This window comes from Chiloscyllium plagiosum, chromosome 21 (assembly GCF_004010195.1).
Source record: "Chiloscyllium plagiosum isolate BGI_BamShark_2017 chromosome 21, ASM401019v2, whole genome shotgun sequence".
NCBI classification, from domain to species: Eukaryota; Metazoa; Chordata; class Chondrichthyes; order Orectolobiformes; family Hemiscylliidae; genus Chiloscyllium; species Chiloscyllium plagiosum.
Genome location: NC_057730.1, coordinates 35,076,102 through 35,103,104, shown reverse-complemented (window position 1 = coordinate 35,103,104; position 27,003 = coordinate 35,076,102). Strand labels below are relative to the sequence as shown.

At 38.2% G+C, this 27,003-nt stretch overlaps 1 protein-coding gene across 7 annotated transcripts in view; it reads right to left on the bottom strand.

Annotated features, from left to right (window-relative positions):
* Nucleotides 1-16,853: 16,853 nt before the first annotated feature.
* The window catches only part of tom1l2 (target of myb1 like 2 membrane trafficking protein), a 64,639-nt gene continuing 54,489 nt past the window's right edge, over nt 16,854-27,003 (bottom strand). For 2 of the 7 annotated variants that reach the window (XM_043711797.1, XM_043711792.1), the window contains 3 exons: nt 25,870-25,926; nt 20,771-20,807; nt 16,854-20,326 (listed from right to left, as the gene is read on the bottom strand). In XM_043711797.1, coding sequence (XP_043567732.1) covers nt 20,172-20,326; nt 20,771-20,807; nt 25,870-25,926 — 249 coding nt within the window. In that variant the 3' untranslated portion in view covers nt 16,854-20,171. Of the gene's footprint in view, nt 20,327-20,506; nt 20,644-20,770; nt 20,808-25,869; nt 25,927-27,003 lie in introns of those variants that run through there. The other 5 variants (XR_006314801.1, XR_006314802.1, XM_043711794.1 and 2 more) reach the window with 5 other exon arrangements.

Sequence of the window (27,003 nt, the reverse complement as noted above, 5' to 3'; positions counted from 1 at the left end):
CTCACCTGTGACTATTGATGATACAAATCTCTCAGCAAGAGGCCCAGCAATCACTTCTCTAGCTTCCCACAGAATACACCTGGTCAGGTCCTGGGGATTTATCCACCTTTACCTATTTCAAGACATCCAGCACTTCCTCTTTTGTAATATGGACATTTTGCAAGGTGTCACCATCTATTTCCCTATATTCTATACCTTCCATATCCTTTTCCACGGTGAATACTGATGCAAAATACTCATTTAGTATCTCCCCCATTTTCTGTGGCTCCACACAAAGGCTGCCTTGCTGATCTTTGAGGGGCCCTATTCTCTCCCTAGTTACCCTTTTGTCCTTAATATATTTGTAAAACCCCTTTGGATTCTCCTTAATTCTATTTGCCAAAGCTATCTCATGTCCCCTTTTTGCCCTCCTGATTTCTCTCTTAAGTACACTCCTATTGCCTTTATCCTCTTCTAAGGATTCACTTGATCTATCCTGTCTATACCTGACATATGCTTCCTTCCTTTTCTTAACCCTCAATTTCTTTAGTCATCTAGCATTCGCTATACCTACCAGCCTTTCCTTCACCCTAACAGGAATATACTTTCTCTGGATTCTATTTATCTCATTCCTAAAGGCTTCCCATTTTCCTGCCGTCCCTTTATCTGCGAACATCTACCCTCAATCAGCTTTTGAAAGTTTTTGCCTAATACCGTCAAAATTAGCCTTTTTCCAATTTAGAGCTTTATCTTTTAGATCTGGTCTATCCATTTCCATCATTATTTTAAATTTAATGGAATTATGGTCACCTGGCCCCAAGGTGCTCCCCCACTGACACCTCAGTCACCTGCCCTGCCTTATTTCCCTACAGTAGGTCAAGTTTGCACCTTCTCTAGTGGGTATATCCAAATACTGAATCAGAAAATTTTCTTGTACACGTTTAACAAATTCTTCTCCATCTAAACCCTTAACACTATGGCAGTCCCAGTCGATATTTGGAAAGTTAAAATCCCCTACCATAACCACCCTATTATTCTTACAGATAGCTGAGATCTCCCTACAAGTTTGTTTCTCAATTTCCCTCTGACTATTAGGGGTCAATAATAGAATCCCAATAAAGTGATCATCCCTTTCTTATTTCTCATTTCTACCCAAATAATTTCCCTGGATGTATTTCCGGGAATATCCTCCCTCAGCAATGCTATCTCTTATCAAAAATGCCACACCCCTCCTCTCTTGCCTCCCTTTCTATCCTTCCTGAAGCAATTTGTATCCTGGAACATTAAGCTGCCAGTCCTGCCCATCCCTGAGCGATGTTTCTGTAATTGCTATGAAATCCCAGTCCCATGTTCCTAACCATGCCCCGAGTTCATCTGCTTTCCCCGTTAGGCCCTTGAATCGAAATAAATGCAGTTTAATTTATTATCCTCAGATTTAAGTTTTCCTCAGATTCCACACACAACTTTCCACTACTATCTTTGATTGGCCCTAATCTTACTCTAGTCATTCGCTTATTCCTGATATATCTATAGAAGGCCTTAAGGTTTTTCTTGATCCTATCTGCCAACAACTTCTCATGTCCCTTCCTGGCTCTTCCTCGCCCTCTCTTTAGATCTTTTCTGGCTATAACTCTCAAACCCCCTAACTGAGCCTTCACGCCTCATCCTCACATAAGCCTTCCTCTTCCTCTTGACAAGAGCTTCAATTTCTTTAGTAAACCATTGCTCCCTTTCTTGACAACCACATCCCTGCCTGATAGTTATATACTTATTAAGGACCTGCAGTGGCTGTTCCTTGAATAAGCTCCCCATTTCAAGAGTGTCTATCCCCTGCAGTTTCCCTCCCCATCCTATGCATCCTAAATCTTGCATAATTGCATCATAATTGCCCTTCCCTCAGTTATACCTCTGTCTCTGCAATATATACCTATCCCTGTCCATTGCTATTGTAAACATAACCGAATTATGGTCACTATTGCCAAAGAGCTCAGTTATCTCCAAATCTAACACCTGGCTAGGCTCATTTCAAATGCAATATGGCATTGCCCTTGTTGGTCTGTCTACATACTGAGTCAGAAAACCCTCCTGCACGCATTGAACAAAAACTGACCCTCTAAATTACTTAAATTATAGTATTCCCCAATATTGGGGAAGTTAAAGTCCCCCATAACAACTACCCTGTTACTCTTGCTCGTATCGAGAATCATCTTTGCTAAATCAAGGACAATTCCTAGCACTCCACAACAAGCAAATTTTGGGTAGACCAAAGAGCGTCTTTCTCTAATTGATATAATCGCATCATAATTGCCCTTCCCTCAGTTATACCTCTGTCTCTGCAATATATACCTATCCCTGTCCATTGCTATTGTAAACATAACCGAATTATGGTCACTATTGCCAAAGAGCTCAGCTATCTCCAAATCTAACACCTGGCTAGGCTCATTTCAAATGCAATATGGCATTGCCCTTGTTGATCTGTCTACATACTGAGTCAGAAAACCCTCCTGCACACATTGAACAAAAACTGACCCTCTAAATTACTTAAATTATAGTATTCCCCAATATTGGGGAAGTTAAAGTCCCCCATAACAACTACCCTGTTACTCTTGCTCGTATCGAGAATCATCTTTGCTAAATCAAGGACAATTCCTAGCACTCCACAACAAGCAAATTTTGGGTAGACCAAAGAGCGTCTTTCTCTAATTGATGATCTTCCAAGCAGAGATGATGCTTGTCTTGGTGTACTTCCTGGCAACAGTCCATAAAGTACAGAATCCAGTGCCATGGAGCATCTGAGGATGAACCCCTCAACAAAAACCACGGCATCTCTCTAAATGTTTTTTCTTTGCAAAGGCACATTTCAGAAAGAGATGTACAATGATTTCTTTACTACAGTAGCGATCTCAAGGACAGTGTGCGGTGGCACAGAGAATCCAAGCATGCATGAACAATTTGATGAAAAGTGGCTTTCTCAGCAACAATTGATTACATCTTGGTGACTGTTTGAAAGTTCTGGTGCTGAGGCAGACTGCCAAATGACTTTGACAGTCTGTTTAGGGAACTATCTGACAGAAAGACCCATCTCTTTTTTGCAGCAGAGCATCAAGGATGTTACATGCTGACCACTGCTAGATGGATTTGTTTGTATTAAGTTTATTTGCATCAATTATTCCTCAAGGATGCACCCTACGATTTAGAGAGAATGGTCATGATTAGAGAAGGAAGTCAAGTACTTTAAACTCATCCTTGTTTGGGTTCAGTGACGAGCACTCTATCCTGAAAGCCTCCCTCCCGAAGCTAGAGCACAAAATCCAGATCAAAACTTCAGGACACCACCTGAAGGAATGTTGCACGTTTGGTGGTGGCGATCTTTGGATGACATGTTAAACTGAGGCCAGATTGGTCTGTTTAGGCAAGTGTAACTTATTTAAAAATTACTTGGTACCTATTTTAAAGAGGTCAATACCTTTCCCACAACTAACATTATTGAAAACAGATGATCTGGTCATCACCCCATTGGGTTTGTGGAACCTTGCTATATTTCCTACATTACAGCAATCCCAAGTGATTTTGGGATCTTGGGATTGTGAAACATATTATAATTTGCAAATTCTTTTTTTCATTTATAATGTGTCAGAAATTTTGCAGCACACAGTTGTGGTTATATTTTAGTCCCTTTAGTTTAGTTTAACAATTAAGCATATCTATAAGCAACGGTTTCTGTTTGCTCTCGAAGACTTTGCTTACACCCATGTTCCACATTGCTGTATGAAAAGAGTAGTGGAGATTGAATAAAGACCTCAACACTGTCTGTTGAGCTTCAAATACAAATGGTTTATTTAATGTCAGTTCTGGCTGAGCTCTCCATACTCATGCTCTCCAAACAGTGATGATAAGGTTTATATACATTCAATCAGCCTATGATGGCTAGATACACAATAAGTTTGAAATTAAGGTTCTACCTGTGCCCGGTATTGTGACGGATGGATCTGGCCTCGTTGCTGTAGAACGCTCCAAGTAGTTCCATGTAGTGCTCTATGTAGCGTCCCCAGGACCCTATGGGAAAAGGAGTGGATCCTGTTGTGTGGCTCCCTGAGCAGGCTGTCAAAGTCATTTGGCAGAATGCCTCATCACCAGAACTTAGAAATAAGAACTAAGATGTAGCTTGGCTGGTGATGAGAAGGGCACTACCAGTCAGATCCTTCACGCACACCCGGTCTCTGTGTGCTTTTAGGTGGCTGCAGGGGGTGTGGGTGGGGAAGAGAACTGTCACATATCTCCTTCTGGAATAAGCCCTTGCAAGGTCTGGAGAGAGATGCAGTTCTTTTATCAAGGTTCTTCCTGAACTGTTCCATGACACAACTCTCCGCATTCTATGGGCTATTCTCTGGGACGCACCCCAAGACAAACATCGACTGCACCTAGAGGACCATCAGCTTGGTGAAAGATGCTCTTTTGTCTGTCTTAAATTTGTAGGTCTTCCAGAACACGAATTGACCTCGACCAAGTGTTATAGACTGGCACATTCCGAGGTGCAGGACTATGTGCCGAGCGACGCTCAGTGGGGAAAGACTACTGTCTGAGGTCTTTCTAGCAATGTATAAAAAGGGTCCGTTCAGTTGTCAGACCCTTGCATAGCCTCAAAATGAATGTAAATAGTTTTCTGCATGAGTAGAAAATGCTTTTGCAACTGCAGAGAAATATCAAAATTATAATGTTTTTTTCTCTCCTCAAAGACTGCACAGAACTGATTTAATCTTTGTACAGATGATTTTTTATAACAAAGTATATTTTTGAAATAAAAAATGTTCAAAATTGACAAAATATTTCCCAATTTTCCCCTTTAGGTTTAAACAGTGACTTCTAAATTGCACTATTAAATGGCTAGTACCTTAATTCCTTGTATTTGCATCTCATTATTAGACCAACTTGCCTCATTTATGTACCATTTCCAATTCTCCTTTCCTTCTCCAAGAAATTAGACAGCACCTATTTCCAAAGTCAGTGTGGTTACCTGGCTGCTGTGGTTCACTGTTTGCTTGTCTTGGCTTTCATTAACAGTGGTTAGCACTGCTGCCTCACAGCGCCAGGGACCCGGGTTTGATTCCAGCCTCAGATGACTGTGTGGAGTTTGCACATTCCCCTCGTGTCCACATGTGTCTTTTCTGGGTGCTCTGGTTTCCTCCCACAGTTCAAAGGTATGCAGGTTAGGTGAATTGGCCATGTTAAATTGCCCATAGTGTTCAGGGATGTGTAGGTTAGGTGTAGTCAGAGGTAAACGTAGAGTAATAGAGTAAGGAAATGGGTCTGGGTGGGTTACTCTTCGGAGAGTTATGTGGACTTGTTGGGTCAAATGGCTTGTTTCCACACTGTAGGAGTTCTATGAAGTTCTATGAACTTCCTTGCATGATCCAAGGACACCTCCTTCCTCCACTCTTTATCCACACAAGTCAGCAATGGCCAACAGCCTCACCACATCTTCATGCCTGCTCTCTGTCCAACTCCCCCAGATCAGTCTTTCAGGACTTCACTTTGGAGCTCATGAACACTATGACTTGCATGCTTCTGTCAGGTTGCTTTCTGCACAGAGACAAATATGCATCGACACAGGATGCATCTTCTGGCTTGAGCTTCATTTTCTGTTTACTTGAAGGCTGGTTTGCATTGCTTTTTTTTGCAAAGGGAAGGAGAGGAAGATTATCACAATGGGGAACACTGAGCAGCCTAGTGAGTGGACATGTTGCTCTGTGGCACTGTGCTAGGTCAATCTCACAACTTCAGCATGTGCTTTTGCATTAAGCAGGTGTGCTTTAACCATGTCTGAAGATCAAAGGGGACCAGTCCATATTGGGCTCGAGGAACACTACTGTCAGTCAAGAGGTACTCTACTGTCAATAAAGGGTCTTGTCCGATTCCAGTCTGGGGGTTGGCCAATGTCAGTTAGGCACTTGATCCAATCAGTCTGGGAATTGAGAGATGGTCAGCCCTGAAAGTCAAGTGAAGTCAGTGCAGGGATTAGAGGTACATCATTCATGGTGTTGTGGAGATGTCAGTCCAGGGCTGGACCAATTTTTCCTGCAATGAGACAAAGGGAGTGATTGATTACGATGGAAGTGGATGTGAGAGTCATTAGTAATGATGCCAGATCAGCGGAGTTGGTGAGGTGGCCCCAGTGAGAGAGTTGGAAAGGCAGAGAGGGAAGGATTAATAGTCTGAGAGGATGAGGCAGGTGAGAGCAGTTGAGTTGCTATGATGTAGTCAATGGTGAGAGATGTAGTCTGTGAACCTCAGTGAAAGGCATGTGTAGTGGCTGAGTTCGAGTGAATGGTAGCCCTGTGAGTGTCAGGGAGCAGAGAGAAGAGGATGGCACTTACCATAGTGCAGTGGAGAAGACCTTCTATCTGCACTGCTGGGCATTGAGTTTTACCTCAGTCATTAATCTGACCTGGGCTACTGTTATCTCAGTCCAGGCTCCTCCTCATACCTCTCATATATTTTGCTGATAGTTGCTCTAAATATTTCAATAGTTGACACTTAATTTGCTATCTAGTTAAGTAAGCAAAAAGCATCTTGAAAAGTGCAGAAGAGCTAATTGTTGTTCAGTGCAGGATCTAATGGTGGTAATGACCAAATGTACAATTCTCAGAATAAGTCTGCAACACAGATAACTTGTTTAAATTAATTTCTGCTACATTATTCCTCCCTTGCCCTTCTAACTGTATGCGAAATATGCTACCTATTTAAAAGTTTTGTTTTGATGTAACTACCCTTATTTTATGTAGAATAACTGCTGTTTAGGTGGATCATAAAGATATTTGCTGACATATAATTTCAAATGGACCTTTCAAAATAAAGAAATTGCCCAGTTTTGAATTGAAAATTAACTATACAGCAGGAAGCTTTGGCATTTCATGGAAAATATTTTGTGTTGATTACATGAGGGATTGCTTTAATGACGTTTTTAGAAACCTTTTGGCATATGAAGTCTGTAGTGGGACACATACTCAACAAATAGAAGGGTGTGGATATTTAATGTTTCATTCATTAATGAGGGTGTTACAACATCAGATTATACATATGAAGGAGAAGAATGTAGTCTTTGCGTTCCAAGACTAAGAACAAGAGGGTGGTTGGCAGTGGTGAGGGGACAGCCAGTGTTCTCCTTCCCAATTGCTAGAAGTGACACTCTCCTTACCATCCACCCAAATAAAATGTGTCCATTGGTTAGATAGTTTGTCGATGGACAGCATCCATATTGCATGTTAAAAATGTTTCAATTGATCAAAAGTGTCAAGACAGCCATGTTGAATGGTATCGTAGCAACAATCAAAAATGCCATGAAGGCAGAGAAAATGGGGGAAAAAAAAAACACAAGATCAAACACTGCATTCCAAGGTGCAGCTTCATCACACTACCCAGCAATCAGTAAAATTGTTCAAGACATTTTTAGTAGCTTCAGCAAGACCTCAGTATTTGGCAACAAATTGTAAACCTTTTGATTAATTATCTTGGGCAACCCAAGCATAATGAATTTGAAATACAATAACATTGAAACATAGATCAAAATTCCAATAAGTTTAGGTAACTGAGCTATTCTCAAACAACCAACCTATGAATATCAGAAGTTGGGATAATTAATTATTCCTTATGGTCCAAAAATTTATTCCAATTTCTTCAAGCTAAGTTACAAATCTTGATTATCTTACTAAATTCTCTGTCCTGTGGTCAAACCCTAAACGGAACTAAGCAGGCATACACACATTGTTAATTAGTTTAAATAAAAAGGAGAAAGCTGAAGCCTTAAATTAGGATTTTTAAGATCATTAACTTTTCACATGCCTTTCTCCATATGTTTGCTTCTCATTAAAGCTTGTTGTTTGTGGTAAACTTCATGCCATCTGCTCAGGGTGTATTTCCTATGCGAATAATTTAAGATTTGTACGAGTCTTTAATATTTCCAAGGAGGCTCATTTCAGTATCTTCTCAACCAATAATAATTGTATAAAACAGAACCGTCTTAACTCTAGTATGTTCTTAAATTGAGGGGTTTGGTTTTCTTGCCACGAGCTTTTCTAGAAACCAAATACAATCCTCATGGGGAAATGGCTGAGTTTTTGTTGGGTGGAAGGAAGAATAATATTGAAGCATCTGCTGCAGAGTTAGGTGCATGTGTACAAGACACTCACTGCAGCCAGAAGATCAGAGACTATTTTAACAAAATAAAACAAGTTATTGTGGATTTCGCATGAAGCAAATGTCTCCAATTTGAGTTACTGTGAAAAGTGGAAGCCAGGTGAAAACAGTGTAAGGAGAGTGCTGCCATACCAAAGCCCCACCCACCCCTTGCTGTAACTACCTTCTGCCTCGAGTGTGGCTGGGTCGACAGAAGTTGCATCGGACTGTACAGCCACCCACAGCCTCACCCCAACAGTGGAGGAGAATGTTCCTCACTTTTAAAGGAACCGCCAATAATATTGTTGAAGAACACATTGGAGAGAAACCATAAAGGTATAGGTAAGGTGAGTGGCAGGTGCCTTTTCCCTCGGGTGGGGGATTTCGAGATCAGGGGGCATATTGTTAAGGTGAAAGGAGAAATATTTTAAAAAAAAAAAGAGGTGAGGGACAATTTTTTTGTTTGCATGGAGTGATTCACATGTAGGCTGAACTTCCAGAGAAAGTGGTGGATTGGGTACAGTTAGAACAATTAAAAGACATTTGGATAAGTACGTGAAGAAGAAATGTCTTTTAATTGTTTGGAGGGATATGGGCCAAGTACAAACAGCTGGGACGAGTTTAGTTTGGGATTATGGTCAGCACGGATTGGTTGGATCATAGGGTCTATTCTGTGCTGTATGACACTATGATTCAGTCAAATTGAAGCAGCAACAATTTGCAGTAAAACTTGCAAGGTCACTTCAGGGTAATAATGTTTGCTTTGGAGCATAATTTAGAGCCAAGATTGTAAAAATAAAAAGATATGACTGAGGGGAGAATAAAGAGCTTTTGTGCAACTGATGTCTGACAAGTTCCTTGCAGTTTAAACTTTCTTTTTCCTTTCAATTACATTGCAAAGCAAAATGAACACCTGCACTGATATTTCCGTAACTAGACAAGATTCTTCTGCGAGCTATTTCTATTTTAATTCACCCAGTCTGACTTTAAATGCAGGTCAGTAACCAGGATTAAATAAATTCCTGCCATGTTAGTGAGGCAGAGCATTGACCAGTGGTGAAACCTCACACTCTGAATGAGGAAATGTCTGCAGTCCTCCATTATACCTATTGTTGTTATGGACACTACCACCAGCAATGTCATACAGCACAGAAACAGATCCTTCAGTTCACTCGTCCAAGCTGACCAGACATCCCAATCTGACCTAGTACCATTTGCCAACATTTGGCCCATATCCCTCTAAACCCTTCCTATTCATGTACCGAGCCAGATGCCTTTTAAATGTTGTAATTGTACCCACCTCTAACACTTCCTCTGACAGCTTGTTCAATACATGCACTATGCTCTGCATGAAAAAGTGACCCCTCCAGTCCTTTCTAAATCTTTTCCCTCTCACCTTAACCCTATGTCCTCCAGCTTTGGACTCCCGCACCTTGAGGGAAAAAAGACCTTGGTTGTTCAATCTAGCCATGCCGCTCATGATTTTATATACCTCTAAGGTCACCTGTCAACTGCTAATGTCCCAAGGAAAAAGCCTGTTATTTCCTCCATCCAGAACACCAAATATTTTTTGTCTGCAAATGTACATTGAGCGAATTTTATAAGGGAGTTGGAATTCTACATGTTAACACTTCATAATTGTTTACCTGTAGCTAGAATCTATTTATTTGTAATAAATATTAAGTACAGAAACCTAGACTGTCTTTTCTGTCAATCTGGGTCTAAAGAGACAAAAAACACCAGGTAAACTGGGAAATTGTGTACTTTTCTTAAATTCCTAACTTTGGTGACAACTCTGGGAATAATGTGCTTTGATTTCCAGTGCTCCATCCCACTGAGATGTAACACCTGAGGAAGTTAGCAAAGGAATTCAACAGGCAATTTCAGGAATTGGCTCTGATGTAATAAATACTCATATTTGTCTCAAATCTATTCTTTCAAGTAGTCTTTGGTGGTTGGCAACAAAATTCCATCAAGTATTTGATTTACAAAGCAGTGGAGTTGATGGAGATTATTACACTGCAAAATGATATGAGCTGAAAATCAAGTTAAGGCACAATGTTTTTAGGGATAAAAAAAACCCCACAGCTAGCCATCACATACTTTTAAAATGAAAACTGACCTTGACTTCACATATCTCTGAAAGTGTGCTCTATAATTATGAAAATCATATCCTAATATCACACCCACCTCACAGATACCTATTTAATGGACTGTATATGATTAAGTGGCAAAGTACAACCCAGATGTCAAGGCATTGCCAGATAACATGTAGTCATGGGTGTCACCCTGAGGATTTAGGTGGGTAAAATGAATTATTATCTATTTTGTTTTTAGTGGTATGTAAATCTAAAACCAACTGCTTATTTTACAATTCCTCTGGCAAAGATCCTGGGTTACACAATTCAAGAAGTGTTGGAGAAGACTGCTCTATACCAAGATTTTATTTTCTATAATAGCCTTTGATAGGACACTTTATCAAATGTCTTTTGGAAATTTAAAGTACTGTACATGTCCCTGTTCCCCATTTATTCACAGTGTTAAAGTTTTCAAAACACCCCCAATTGACAAATGTGATTTCCCTTTTCCAAAAGCATGCTGATTCTGTTGAATTACCTTTAACTTATTCAAGTATCCTGCTATAACCTTTTTTTATAAATAGCCTCTAATAATTTTGCCTACATCAGATGTTAAAGTAACTGGCTTATAATATCCTACCTCCTGTTTCCCTTCCTTTTTGCTATCTTATAATCTTATGGGTTATTCTACAAATCTAGGGAGCTTTGGAAAATTAAAACCAATTAACCAACTATTTAATGAGCCATTCCTTTTGAGACCTTAGGTAGAAATTAATCGAACAAGGGCCCTTGTTGGACTGCAGCTCCCAACCATTTACTCTGAGTTTTAGTGATGTACAGCACAGAAAAAGACCCTTCAGTCCAACCTGTCCATACCAACCAGCTATCCCAATCATATCTAGTCCCATTTGCCAGCACTTGGCCCATTTCCCTCTAAACCCTTCCTGTTCATAAACCCATCCAGATGTTGTAATTATACCAGCCTCCACCTATTCCTCTGGCAGCTCATTCTATACACACACCATTCTCTGCATGAAAAACATTGCCCTCAGGTCCCTTTTATATTTTTTCCCCTCTTACCTTAAACGTATGCAGTCTAGTTCTGGACTCCCCCATCCCAGGGAAAAGACCTTGTCTGTTTATCCTATCCATGCCCCTCATGATTTTATAAATCTCCAGAAGGTCACCTCAGCTACCGTTGCTCCAAGGAAAACAGCCTGTCTATTCAGCCCCTCCCTGTAACTCAAATTCTCCAACCCTACCACCAGCCCTGAAAAGCTTTTCTGAACCCTTTCAAGTTCACAACATCCTTCTTATAGGAGGGAGGGAGACCAGAACTGCACACAATATTCCAAAAGTGGCCTAACCAATGTGCTGTAATGTGACCTCCCAACCCCTATACTCTGACCAGTAAAGGAAAACATACCAAATGCTTTCTTCGTATCTACCTGTGACTCTGCTTTCTTCTCTGTTGATTATCATTTTCCTGCATTTATTCCTCCTTTTCATTTCCTGATTTCTACACACTTCTTGTATTCTTCATTTTGGATGAAACTTGTATTATCTATCACGAAGACCAACAGAAAATCTCTGTTCATCCGCCATCTCCTTAGTTTCTACTTACATAAGATCACCTCTCATTTTGTTAACCTTTTTCTATATATTTCTAGAAGCTCTTAGCATTTTCATACTCCTGGTTAACTATCATACTGAAGTTTTCCTTTTCTTTGGTCATTCTTTGCTTTAAAAAAATTCTGTCTAATCTGCAGACCTACAATGTCTTTGGACAATTAAATGCTTTTTATGTTTGATACCATTTTTAAATTTTAGTCCATCCCTTGGACTTTAAAAAACTTATGAGAATATATTTGTTCTGTCATCCAAACTATCCCCCTAAATGTGTGCACTGCAACTATATTGGTTAACTCTAATTTACCAATTCATTTCAGTCAGCTCTGCTTTCATGCCCTTGTTTAAATAGAAGTTAACTTTCTCTGATCTAATCTTCTGTCCCTCAAACGAGGTGTGATATTATGGCTGCTAATACAGGGTAACCTCTATATCTGCGGGTCCGGTTTCCGCGGTTTCGTGTAGCCCGAACATATTATAGGGAATCTTCCAGATCCAGAAAGGTAAATTCCCCATTTAAAATGGATGGGTTCACTACTCTCCGCAGTTTCAGGCTTCCGCAGTAGATCTTGGAATATATCCCCCGTGGGAACGGTGGGGGGGGGGGGGGGGGGGGGGGGGATTACTGTACCTAGGGACACCCTTATTACAGATTTTTAATTAATCCCATCTTGTTGCCTGGTCCAGTAGAGCCAGATCTCTTAGCCACATCAGAAGTTGATCAGAAATTATCCCAAGGATTTGTCAGGGTAGATTTAGAGAAAGCTTGCTCCACTAGGTAGTGGAATGCACAACTGTTGCAGAGGAAGTGGAGAGGATGGTATTGACATTGCTCACAATGAAGACTATAAGCTCATCACACCCAAATGTTGAAGGCTGGGTGGTGTGCGTGGACCGAAGAGCAGCATGCTCAGCCAATCCCTTCCTACTCAGGATTGCTATTTAGAGGAATTTGGGACAAATGGATCACAGGAAGCTAACTTTTGGAAAAGTTCAGTCATTGTGGCCTACTCACTGAAAAATGACACCACGGCTAGATATGGATGAAAAAGAACAGGAGGTAGCTCTGTTATGATGCTCTCATGATCTAAGACGTAGGGACATACTGCTCTGGTAATAAAAACAAAGTATTCCGGATGCTGGTGATCTGAAATAAAAATAAAGTGCTGGAGAAACTCAGCAGGCGTGGCAGCATTAAGAGAGAAACAGAATTAATGTGTTGAGTTCAATTACTTTTCTTCAGAATTTACTGCTTTTGTTCATCCATAAAGAATGTGTTTAAGGTGAACGAGCATTGGATGTGACTTTGAAACAACATTGGTGGGTAAGTCAGTCTTTCACAGAAAGATAAAGGGAAAGGGCCAAGAGCAGTAAAGATCGCAATGATTTTAAGAATTCCTCTCCAACTGGCATTCAGTGCTCATTGGCAACTTTGTGCTGTTCTCCACAGAAAGTTTAAAGAAGAAGAGCCTATTCAACCTATTGCACCTCTTTTTGAGCAAACTGAACAGTGCAGGTGAAAGGTGCACTCAAAAGATAACTGTTGAATATACAATAGATGCTTCACCCTACACCAAAGGAATGAGCTAAGCAATCTTCCAGAATAAACAGCAATGTTTAAATATATGTTAGTTCCCAGGTTCAAACTTAGCAGTCTAATTCAGGGTACTATACACCAGCTCAAACCATAAATGTATATCAAATTAAGCAATGAACAGAACATCACAACAAAAGGATGACACGGGTACACATACCATATTATTTATTTATAACATTTCATGCAAGAATCGAGCACAACAGAATTTAAACAGTAGTGACAGTTCAGTACAAATCACACACATCCAATTTGTAACACAACATGACATAATTCACAAGTCTGCAGTAAACATAAGTTAATGAAATACCAGGTTATGGACAAGCATATATGACAATATGTTCCATATGTGGAAACAAAACCTAAAATGTTAATAAATATTAACCACACGTGTGTACTGACTGATTAACATAGAGGTTTTGTTCTTACAGCCTATGAGGTGGTGTGTAGTGTTATGAATATAAGAGATCATACTGCTAAGCTGCATAATTTTGAGTTGGTTATATTTTTAACAAGCCTTTGTAGAAAGTAGTCTATTCTCTGCAGCCAAATTAATTGCAATATAATAATTAATCTTATGTCTAACAGTAAGAAATGAATCAAAAATCATGTTAATTCTTAAATTCATCCTCATCCTTATTTCACCTGTGAAAGGAGAAAGCTGAAAAAGTATACAATATAATTTACATTTTTTAAAAAAAACTGGTAGGTTGATGCACGTTGCAGGAGTCAACGGTCAGCAGGTCCCTAACCAGACCTATCCAGATGTGCACTCCCAATGTGAACAAGTTTTATTTCCTAATCTGAACTGTTAAGGGAGAATTAAAATAACAAAATAGGGAAAAAACTGCATGCAAAAATCTCACTATAAGCTTCATTATGAAATCAGGATTACAAATTTGGGAAGCAGCGAGTGTGCACTAAATGCCACTGGGGAGATACAATGAACACAAGAATAAGTAATAGAAGCACAAGGCCTCACCACCTCCCTCTCAACACAGTAATAAAAATTGTGGCCATGATGTTATGGAATGACAGATTAGGCTTGAGGGGCCAAATGGCAGCCTTGTGCTTCTATTACTTATTCTTGTGTTCATTGTATCTCCCCAGTGGCATTTAGTGCACACTCGCTGCTTCCCAAATTTGTAATCCTGATTTCATAATGAAGCTTTTCGTGAGATTTTTGCATGCAGTTTTTTTCCCTATTTTGTTATTTTAATTCTCCCTTAACAATTCAGATTAGGAAATAAAACTTGTTCAGATGGGATTGGGAAGTATATGATTCCTCTTTTAATTTTAACCAAACATGTCGCAACATATTTAAATACGGTGCATTTTTTATTCAATATATATTACTTTTTACATGCTACTCACCTTAAAAATCTTTTAGAAAGCCTGACAAAAATATTGCAGTTGGAAAGCAGTTTCACTAAATTAGAATCAGACACAACATCCAAACAAACAATTCATTGTCTTTTTTGGGGGGTGGGTAGTGTTGTACAATGTTCACTGCTTTGTTTTTTTTCTTAAATCTGCAGTTAAGGTTGGTTTGGTAGAATGACGTTGAGAAGTTTAAACTGCATTGGATTCAGTGGGAGTATGATATCGGCACCAGAAAACTCCATTCGCCTTTGGAATTCAGTATATTTAAAACTTTTAAAAGAAAATAACATTTGGCTACATTCGAGTTATTATTAAACTGCCTTAATTGTAACCAGGAATTTACAGTAAGTTTCATAACAAGAATACCAACTCAAAATATGTATCTCAACAGAACAAAATGAAATAAAACCCCAACATATTTAATCAGTCTTCCAAGTGAAAGATTGGTAGACAGCCGTCACTATTAAACACTCCATGAGGATTTCTGAAAGTTTACTGTTATAAAATGCTCACACATGTGTTCTAGTCCTTTGACAAGCAATGATTTGCAAATCAGAAGGACCTTTCTGCTCCTATGCATGTGACAATGCCTGGAGGGGGCTACTATCAAGGAGGCAACATTAACTGCATTTGCTTAAGGTCATTACTAATTACCACACTATTTGAGATAATCAGAAAAGTGTTACCAAACACCACTGATCAAAAATGAGACCTGTGGCATTATTATTCATCATGCTACCTGACAATAAATGTTACATCTCAATTCATTTGCTAATTGCACATACACACTTAGTTTTATTGCAATAACACATTTGGTAGACTATCAAATGATACAAACCTTATACTGCCAAGTAACACATTGTCTATTTATCAAAGTCTTAGTGTGTTATTGGAAGTATCTTTTTATAATAAATCCATTGAACTGTACATTAATATTTGTATTAACAGTTGCTAACCTTTTATACACATTTAACATTATTCTTCTAGGATGGTATAATTATGTAGATCAGCAGGGCTATTCTTCCAGTATACCGTCCCCCCCATTGCAAAAGTGATTGAGTAATAGTGATATGAGGCTATGGGAAGGAAACCAATAATCTTTTCAAGACCTTAGGCAGCTTTATATGCACTTGCATCAAACTGAATGTGTGGATTTTGTATCCTATCCTGCTCATTTGGAAAGAAGGAAATAATAAATTTAGATTCTAAGTTACCCCTCAGCTCAACTGAGAAATGGGAGGCAGGAAACTGTAAGGATCATAATGTTTTCAAAGCCTTGGTTGAACAGATCTGAATATTCAAACCATCACTGTGGTTTTCCATCTTTTGAATTAGTTGTACCTGTTGTTTTTTTCTAGAAGTTAGAATAGCCATGTGCCTCAAAGCATAAAACAAGATAAACAAAAAGCTGAGCAACATGTATCTGAATGCAAATGGGTCTCAAAAGCAACAAACAAAGCTTCACCAGCAAAGCTCATTAATGTTACTGGGCAATTTATATGGAAAAAAGCTCTGCAAAGAAATCCCACAACTTCCCTATAAATTTTCTGATACATTATAAAAGATGCTCAATATAAGCAAACAGCTTACAGTTTGCATTTCTACAGTAAAATAGCTTTAAAAAGACAACACAGTGCTAATTTAGCAAGCATAGTGTCTAATAACAAACTAGTAACTAAAACACTGGTATCTCAGCTATGATAAATGTAAAACGACCAGCAAATTAAACAGAACTACAATGTGTCAGTCTGTATGGGTCTAAACAATGATCAATAGAGGAAAGAAATGTGTTTATTTTTATTACTAAACTTAGCAATTCTGTGTTGTAAAAAATAAGATCTATAAATTTATATATCATTGCAGAAAAAAACTACCAATTACCTACGATTTGGAGATGCCGGTGTTGGACAAGGGTGTACAAAGTTAAAAATCACACAACACCAGGTTATAGTCCAACAGGTTTAATTGGAAGCACACCAGCATTCGGAGCGACGCTCCTTCATCAGGTGATGAAGGAGCGTCGCTCCGAATGCTAGTGTGCTTCCAATTAAACCTGTTGGACTATAAGCTGGTGTTGTGTCATTTTTAACCAATTACCTAGCAATGTACAACATTCAGATAGTAAACCTAACCATAGATACACGTGCTTTCATTGTAATGGATACTAGAAACTGACCACACAACAGTATAAATTTGTATACCTCTGTATTAAGGTGCCGATGGAAAGGATGACTTGGAGATTCTCCCACATTTAATGATAAATGATGCTGACAATATATGTCTGATTCCATAGTTAGATTTGTGTGGAAAGGTTACTAATCTATCACCAAGGGCTATAGTCACTCTGCGTCAAGCACAGCTGACCATTTTATTGCCTGGCATAGGCACAATGGAAGAATATTTAGGTTGATCAACCTATTTGGCCATGTTATGAACATACATGTTGTCATCATCATATCCTGGAGTGGGACTTGAACCCATAGATTCTGGGTCAGATGCACGGTTGCTGTTTATTGTACCTAGTGGCCTCCACACTCAATAAATGACACTTTGAATTATTTTGTTTTCACTCTGCAGTGTTTGGATTTTGAAATATGCTTGCTGTGTAGAATATTTTGGTCTTCAAGGGTGTGTAAAACAATAAATGCAATAATTAAAATAGTTCAAATAAAAACAAAATGCTGGAAATTTTCAGTAGGTCAGGATGCATCTACAGAGATATAAATAGAGACAATACTTAAGGTTAATGATTTTTCATCAGAACATCAATACTCTCTCAGCCGATACTGTCTGACAAGCTGTTGAGTGTTTCTACTTTGGATGTTGGCACCTGATTTTTGCTGTTTTTGTTCTGGATTTAGAATTAGAGTGCTTGGAGGTGGTTAAGTTTTCAAAATGGTAACACTGAAAAGTTGAGATTTTAACATTTCCACAGCTTATCATGAAACAGCACTTAGCAAACCTAATTCCTGATTAACTGCAGCACTGTTAAGTGATGAAATATGAACTGCTCTTTATCCATGCATGGATGAGAGTGTGGAGCGGGCCAAATCAGTATCTTACTGTAAACAAAGGTGAATGTAAAAATTATCTTGCATTCACTGTTGCCATCTGAGGTTTGCAAGTGCAGTTGCACAGAATGATTTCAAACATGAACATCACTCTTCCACAGTCTTAACTACGAAAATACAAAATGTAAAAGCACCGAATGTCCTAAACTAACAATCTGGATGTAGAATAGGCAGTGAGTAGGGAGAAAGGGAAGAGGAATAAGGTCTAAAACTTGAATTAAAAAACTTTAGATAGGGAATGTAGAATAAAAATGCCAATTTTTCAGAAAATACATTCAAATGACAGAATTATATTGATTAAAATAAACAATAACTTTAATTGATAGAACTCCTTCAATTTAGGAAAGTATGCCTCAGAGTACAGAGAGACAAATATATTAAGTCAGGTGTTGTAATATATTTAGTAGAGAGAGAACAAGAGAAAGTGTATGAGGGCAAGAAAGCAAGCAAGGAAGAGGCAGACAGGTTGAAAGAATTTCAGAACTTGGGGCCTCGATGTCTAAGGCCAAAACCACTAATGGGCACATGATAATAAAAATTACCTCACCCTTTTGGTTTACAATTCAGAAAACTCTCCTCGGAGACAACCCAAGCTTTGGAAAGGTAGAATTTTGAATTGTACTTACCCAAAGTTCCAATGGACACATTGGAAAAAAAAATTCATACCAATCCTCAACTTTTGCTGACCCACTACTGAAAAACATGCACACGTAATCACCAGTTTTTAACACCACAGAAGCCTCTTTCTCAAATATGGTTACTCATATAAACTGGAAAGCTGAAAGTGATCAACATTTATAGCAAAATTGTGTAATGAGTACTTCAACCATCTACCTACATGACCTGCAGCTCAGTCACCTTAAGGAGAACTCATTCAAAGGAAAGCTTTGGTCTTAATACTAGGGCAGGAAAATCCTCAGATACTCCAGTCCAGTTAAAAAAGGTGAAGAAGAGGGGATTTCACAGAAAACAGTCTGGAAAACATCTAATTCAAGGAAAATAGCCGAAAAAATAACCTGAAGCACAATGATAGGACAGGCGATAAAGATACAAAATAGTAAAAGGGCAAGTTCAGTAAAGATAAGGATTAAAACATGCAAGGCCTTCCAGAGAGAATTTTATCATTCTTTTTCCCCCATCATTCAAGAAACAAATTAAACAATGCAACAGTATGGTTCTAGGTTTCAACAGAAGAATGAATCAGACGGAATGAATACTCTCTCTCACCAGTGTATATTCCATTTGTGCACATTTAGAATCAACACAGATCTATAATTTGTATCCACGGCGACCAGAAGAAATCTATACTACTAAGAGCTACACAGGCTTGATGTTCGAAGTAGAGTCGCAGAGACTATAGACATGTCTTTTAGTGATTGATTAGTTATTTCATCAGTGGTTAAAGGGGAAAAACGTACTGCTCTCTTGTGTGGCTAAACTGTTCATACATCAAATTAGCAGGATTTAGCCAAAACAAAATGACTGCAAACACACTTAGAAAATTGCCATTTTAACCACTATACTTCATATGAAGTGTGCGTGGTTGTCCCTGTAATAATAAGTATCTTTGTTACATCAGGGTTCATCCTACATTTAATATGTATTTCCAGTACAGTTTTCATTGCAACACATTTTAGTGTTATACATATAATACAATTAGCATATTCACCACTAAAATATATAGTTTAGATAAAACTTATGAATTCCTCTAATTTCCTTTATAATATAGCAAAACTCCTATGATACCTACTGCAATGTGAAAGGTGCTATGTCCCAACAGAAATGAACACTGGCCAGAGAAACTAGTTCACTTAGAGATACAATTTTTACAAAAAGCACACTTGCTAAAATGTCACGGTGTTAACAATAAACATTTTGTAATAATGTCAAAATGGCCAGCTTTTCCAATTCCCTTTGGTAAGATACAGGTTAACCAGAATGTAGGTCCAAATCATTATTCAAATATGAACTGCAGAGAAATATTGCAAGTCCAGCTAATATATGGACATAATACATTATACTGTGGAGAATGCTAAAACCCAGCGATTTAAAAGATTTGCCAGTTTTTAACTGCGAATAGCACATTAGGAAGGCATCTTATGGATTAGTTGGCTGGAGGAGTTGCAATAAATGGAGATACATTAAACATAAGTGCATCACCAGCCACCATTGAGACGCTATAGCAAACTGTACAGCAGCACCCTGCCCAACAACAAATGAACCATACACACACACACACACACACACACCCAAAATACACACACGTCATTGTAAAGCATAGAGGGTATCCTTGGAACGGTCCAGTTTCTTTACACTTTCAGCAGACACTGGTGGAGGATTGGAGTTGCTCGTCAGGGTAGAAGGCAGGTTTGGGACTCTCTCTGCTGCCTTTGCTCTTTCTTCCAAAAATTTATCAAATTCTGAAAAAAAAGTACACATATAAAATCCACGTAAGATATTTACGCTTTTAAAAAGTCAACTGGTTCTTTTTTGGTGCAACCAGAGTTATGGTGAGAACATGGGCAGCTTATCTGCTCCCACACCACTGCTCTTTAAAGCAGTTGCCAAAGAACATGAGACAGTTGCCTATTTTGACTCACCTGTCAGTTTTCCTTTCTATTGTGAAAGCGTGATGACTTTGTCTAGTTTCTTTATGAACAGAACAGCCTGTGTGGAGAACCACCAGAGCAGCATGTTGGTGCTCTAATCTCTCCACCATCACAGATCATTTCTACAGCTTATGAACAGACAAAATAATTAAGAAATCCTGAATGTGCATGCTAACACAAATGCAATTAGTATCTTAAAAAGGCTGGTTTACAGAAACTAAAACTACAGCTTATGTCAACACTAGATAGACTTACCTTCACTTGTTACTCCTTCTTCTACATCATCTCCCTTCTGAAATTAAAAAAAAAGGTCTAACATCAATGGCTGGCCAACCCACAACTGGAGGATTACCCATGGATAACAAAATTAGACTATATCTAGCCACAACCCAACATCTCTCAGAAAAGGTGAAACACAACAACTAGATTTATTAGATTAAAAATTTGGTAACAGTTCTGTTGTTAAAATTTTTAGAAGATTGTTTCCTATTACTCTCAGCCTACCCGGTTATTTAGAGGAGTCACAAAACAAACATAACTCAACCAAATGGTTCAAAACAACTCCCAAAAGCATGCCCACCCATATTGCAAGGAAACTAAGATTAGAGGCAACACTGAAATTTAGTGCCTTTTAAAATGTGTGAAATTAAATAATAAAAGTTTTTTAATTTGGATTCAAGACGATAAATTTTCGTAGTCAAAATGCACATTTCCGGATTACAGACATGCCCAGTAGAGACTGTGAGGACTAAGAACATGAGGACAAGCTCAAAAGTGAGGAAAATCATGTTCCTGATTGCTTGTGGAACTGAGAGTGAAACCAGATCAGAAATTCAGTTAAATGCTATATTTTGTTCAGATGTACATCAACACAACTCTCATTTTTAAAACAGACCAAGTATGCATCATTTGAAATTTTCCTTTGACCCCAGGGCAAATTAATATTCCAATGGTCATTTGTGATTGCAACTGTAGGTTAGCAAGCAGCATCAGTTGCTGCTTTTGTGCTTCACTCATTGCACCAATCATGAATCACTGTTCCTCTTCCACCAACCTCCATTTAAAAACAAAAAAAAAGTTGTGCCTCACTAGAGTGGCACACTGGAAATCAAGCCCCATTATTCCTAGGGTTGTCACAAAAATTAAAAGGGAAGCAAAATTCCCCAATTTAACTGTCTTTAAGACACAAAGCATGGATCAGGTTTCTGTATTTATGCAAATTACTATTTATTACAAGTAAATAAATTCTAGCTACAGGTAAACATTTCCGATTCATCAGCACATTAACTCTCCTGTAAAGTGCTCTCATCTCCTTAAACTCCCCCTGACACACACAACCACACAGACTAATGGGCGGAGGGAAGGACTTGGAATGCAGCTCAATGATTAATGTGGCCTTTTATATGCCACAGCTTATCAAAACTGATGATAAAATAAACTAGTTTCCAATGCAGAGAACAAAGACAATTTTGGATCTTGTGTAGACCTAATGGCATCTTGCCCACTTTGTTTATGGCCCCAAGCTGTTTAGCTCTCTAAGAACCAATCACATAGCTGCAGGCAGGCGGAGGTCATAGTCATTGGTCTATGGATTAGTGATCAGTTATCAGCTATTTATTGCCTGCTAAATCTCCATTTGTACACACACTTGACTCTAGCCAGTCTGCTCCTGTGTGAACCAGCAGCTGTGTAAAAAGCACCTATAGAAGCGTGTCAGGTTACTTGCTTTGAAATACATGCAATCATCCTTCAGCAATCCTTGGCTTTAAAAACAGTTCTTCTCTCATGTCAATCCACAGTTAAAATACATTAAAAATTGTTTTTTGTAAAATCAAAACCAACAAATCCCTTATACAGTGTTGTCTCTAAGCTGCATGGCTGTGAATCATTGGCATATAACTCTACTAGTCAGCGGATCCATTGACATCGGGTCTGGAAGCTGGGGCCATGTATGAACCTTGGAAGTTGGTGCAGCAGCAAGTAAAATGAGATGGAATGTATCTTTCAACAAAAGGTGTTATAAATATCCTGGCAGTAGTTTTAGAATATTGATTAATCATTGACATAATTAGATCCAAGTCAGAATAATTGATACAATGATCAGATTGATTTCAGTTTCAAGAGGTTTTAACATCTTTCTCTCATGCAAACCAATGATGGAAGATTAGAATTTATATTGGAAATTATTAAAACCTAGGTAGAGTAGACAGCAAAATTCACACATAGTTTGCCATACATCATCATTAAAAGTGGCTTGTGCATAAGAACAGCTTGATATTTTCTTTTACAAAGCAAAACAGTAGCCATGAACTCAGGAGAGTGATTTAAAAGGAAGATACCAGCTGAAGTTACTACTGAACAAGCAAGATCCCAAAATGAAATCTAGCTTGATGGATTATATTTTGTTTTCTTTCAATTTGGCGTGGTGCCTTTCAATGAAAGATAAGCACAAAATGCGGCAGATTTTATTTTACCATCAAAACAGAAACTTACAACTCAAAAGAAACATAAAACAGAAACTAATTTTTAAACAGGTTTAAAATCCTGATTCCACAAAGACTGACCTAATTTATTGCTAAACCCCTTCAGAAAGTAAAAAGATCAACATCCATATACCATTAGTTTGAAATCCAAATTCTTAAAACTATACATTAATATGTTTAAATCACAAACCTTTCAACAGTATAGAAAAGGAAATTGAGGTGCAACAGCAGAAAGTTTTTAATCAAAGGGAACTAGCAAATCAAATTCAAGGACACAAACCTCTCAGCTCATTCAAATGATGAAATACAAGAATGAGCAAATACAAAATCAGAAACAAAACTGATCAGTTCATTAATTTAGTTTTGGCATGAGAAATTTACATTTAAATTTTGATTGCTTATTATCCGCTTTTGCTTCTTTAAAGAGTTTCTTTCCGGGGCAAATACATCCTGTACAAGAAAGCTGATTCAGCTGGTTCAGGACTCCACAGTTCTCGTCTTCAACAGGATTACAGCTATAATTGATCACCATAGAATAGAATCTTTCAGCCCATCAAGTCTATGCTATGCTTCTGTAAAGCAATCACATCTCACCAGGCTGCTTTTTTTCCCCCACACCCCTGCAATTTGTACTGCAAATACTTACATAATTCCCTTTTGAATGTCCCACTTCAATCTGCATCAACTAACTAACATGGACTCCAAATCCTAACTCCACACAGAATTGCTCTTCCTTACATTGCCTCTAATTGTTTTGCCTAAAGTCTTTTGAATATCCACCCTTTAAACATTTTTAGGTAGCTCCATCAAGTCTCCTTTTGGCCTTCTCTGATCAGAGACCAATGACAGCTTCTCGAGCCTAACTGACCTAAATGTAATCTCTTATCACTGGTTCCATGCCAACAAAGCATTCCAAGAAACACATGCAAAAGCATATTCACCAGGGAACTCTGCCTACATTTTTCCCTTCTCTTTTCCCACTATTCTGGCCCTTAATCATATTAAGGATTCCCTACAAAAACTTGTCGGAATTTGTCAGAAGTTGGAATTCAGAGGAGGTTGGTGGCAGTCCTGAATGAATAGGAGAGAAAGGACAAGAACTCAAAGTCTTCTCAGCAACCCAAATATCCCAGAAAGTCTGTGCACAATTGACTCCAATGGATTAATCAGTTGTGCATGACAGTACAAAGCTTCATAGAGGCTGCAAACAGATACAAAATGTCCCTGTTCTAATACAGAGTAGGTCAGTTATGATACATTACCTGGGAGCTATCAATAAATTATTTGCTTTCGATGAAACACTGCAAAAAAAAAAAAAACTACTGCATTTCCACTTTCGTTCCCTCCTTCCTCAAAGCATGTAATACCTTGCAAATTGGTTCAAAAGGATGATTCCTACCCCTGGATGTTGCAGTCAAGTTAGCCCACCCACCTGAACAGCTGAATACAAAATCTATTTTATACTCAGTACGAGCTCCAATTCTAAGGTTATGTAGCATAATACACCTCTGATTAGGCAGACTCTCCCAAATTATGTTATGCCAGCATCTCAAGCTTCTGGTCTTTTTGAAACAGTTAAATTGCCAAAAAACCATGCACAACTGCTAATCACAGCTTGATCATGATGTATAAACAGAATCTTTATTGAGACAAAGCACTAAATTTTTAATTTGAACTTAATGTTTTCTTGTGATGTTATTTCATAATGGTTTTGACTGGAGTGGTGCAAATTTAAACAACAAAATCATAAGAGCACACATCATATTGTAACAAGAAAATGGATCTCATAGCAATAATTTAAAAAATTCAATTACGCAAATGCACTGGAGCCAATCCGCAACTTAATTTTAACCCATCTCACTTCTTTCATTCTTCCCTCGATAGCACTGCCTGCAATTTCTCCTGAAGACATCATGAATAGTGTCTATTTTCCTGACGATATCAAGATTCTTGTTGATTGGTCCTCCACGCTGTTTGCACACATGCAGCGATATATAATTGTATACATATGCTGTGTGCTATGAAAGGACAGATAGCAATAACACAAGAAGTTTGTGCTGATCATTAGTCTCACTTTCTCCTCCACCACGCCCATTTCAAATAAAATAAAAAAATTAAACTTTTTTAATTTTAGGAACCTTCAATAGAATGTATTGCAAATACCCTGGCAGTAAGTTTAGGACATCAGACTAACTATGCATAAAATTAATCAAAGTCAGTCTGTGAACAATTGATGCAATGTGGAAGACCAGAGGTTCTCACCTTGATGTCAACTTGGGATGAAGTTGACTCTATCTTTCTCACACAGATAATGACAGCAGAATCACTACATTACAATGAGTTTTAAAATCAAGGGGTAACACAGCAAAACTCATGATAGTCTTTGAACATCTAATTATATACAGTTAGATGTATAAGTAGTAAGACTTGCACAGCAATAAGATTCACATTAAAGACAAAATCTGGTGATGAAAATGAATGTACATGAACCAAATAATGCATCTTCTGGAAACAGAAAGATGGCCGTCATTACGGGACTACATTGGAGAGAGCATTTTATATCCTGACATTTAAAACAAATTTTCTTCAAAAAAAAAAAAAATTTTGAAATGTCTGTCAGCTCACAGGCAGACTTCCCCAACCCCTGCAGATAGCTGGGCAAAATTATAGCAAATGACTAACCGTCATTTTGCAAACCAACACTCAAAGAGCAAGGTGTAATTCAAATTCTAGCCCACTTTAAATTATACAAAGTCACAGAAGGAGAAATTGCAGTTTTACTATATGCAAAATTCACTCCTTACATAACATGAAGTAGGGAGGGGTGATAGAAGAAAAGATCAACCCAAAGCAAAACGAAAAGCCCCTCACCACATCAGTGCTGAGCCATTCTTCAACGTCGTCCATAACAGACTGTGCAACAGGAATCTACACAGCGACAGGAAATTCAAGCCAGACAACCAAAGTAAACATAACACAAAATTAAAAGAACATTTATAATGGGAATGAAAAAATTAAATATCTATAAAAATGTAATGCACATAAATACAAAAACTGCAGTAACAAGATTCATATTAAAAACACACCAAGATCCAACTCTGAAAATAGAATACACGTGAAGCAAATGATACTCTCTTCAGGAGACACAAAGATGATTCTCTAAACAGGGAATATATTGGAGAAAACATTTCGTTTGTCTACCTTTATTAAGTTTTCTGCAAAAAAAGAAGAGAATGGTACAGATAAGCTGTCCAGTTTTCATATGGTCACCATCATGTTGGAATCAGAACATTGATTGGAAGTTGGGATCATTTGTCAGCAATTTGGCATGGGATTTAATTGTGTTGGGTATATCAAGTCCCCTACATTCCTATTGATGAGCTTTGTTGAACTGCATCATTGCCTGTGTTGACTTGTAGCTTCATTACAGGACATGGCCTTGATATGGATTAGTGGTGCTGGAAAAGCACAGCAGCTCAGGCAGCATCTGAGGAGCAGTAAAATCAATGTTTCGGGCCCTGATATGTTTGGCAAATACATTTAGGTTTAAGGTACACTCATGGACACAGATGAATTGTGTTAAATTTTATTCAGAGGTGGTGTCCAAGACACCATGCTCAGTTCCATAAAGCAACTTTCCAAAGTCAGCCTGATGGAACAAAAAGGTACTGCCTCACAGAAAGGGTTTAGCTCTGTTAATAGACAGGGCAAGTTAAGAAATAATGTGTATAATGTCAGAATTTTATAGCACGAGGTAGGTTATAAAGAAATTTCCTGCTAATAGTGGAGCCATGAACAATTACGGAATTAAATGATTATGTATTGTATACATAGTCAATGTATAGGAAAACAGACTGTTCCAAAGATCTTAATCTGCTTCTCAATAAGGTGAGCATCAGTTGAAGAAACAGACCTTGGTGTTGAACTCCAACGAATATACATGGATCTCAATTTCCAGAATATTCATCTCTTTCATCTTATATAGCAATTTGTTAAACAAAATGG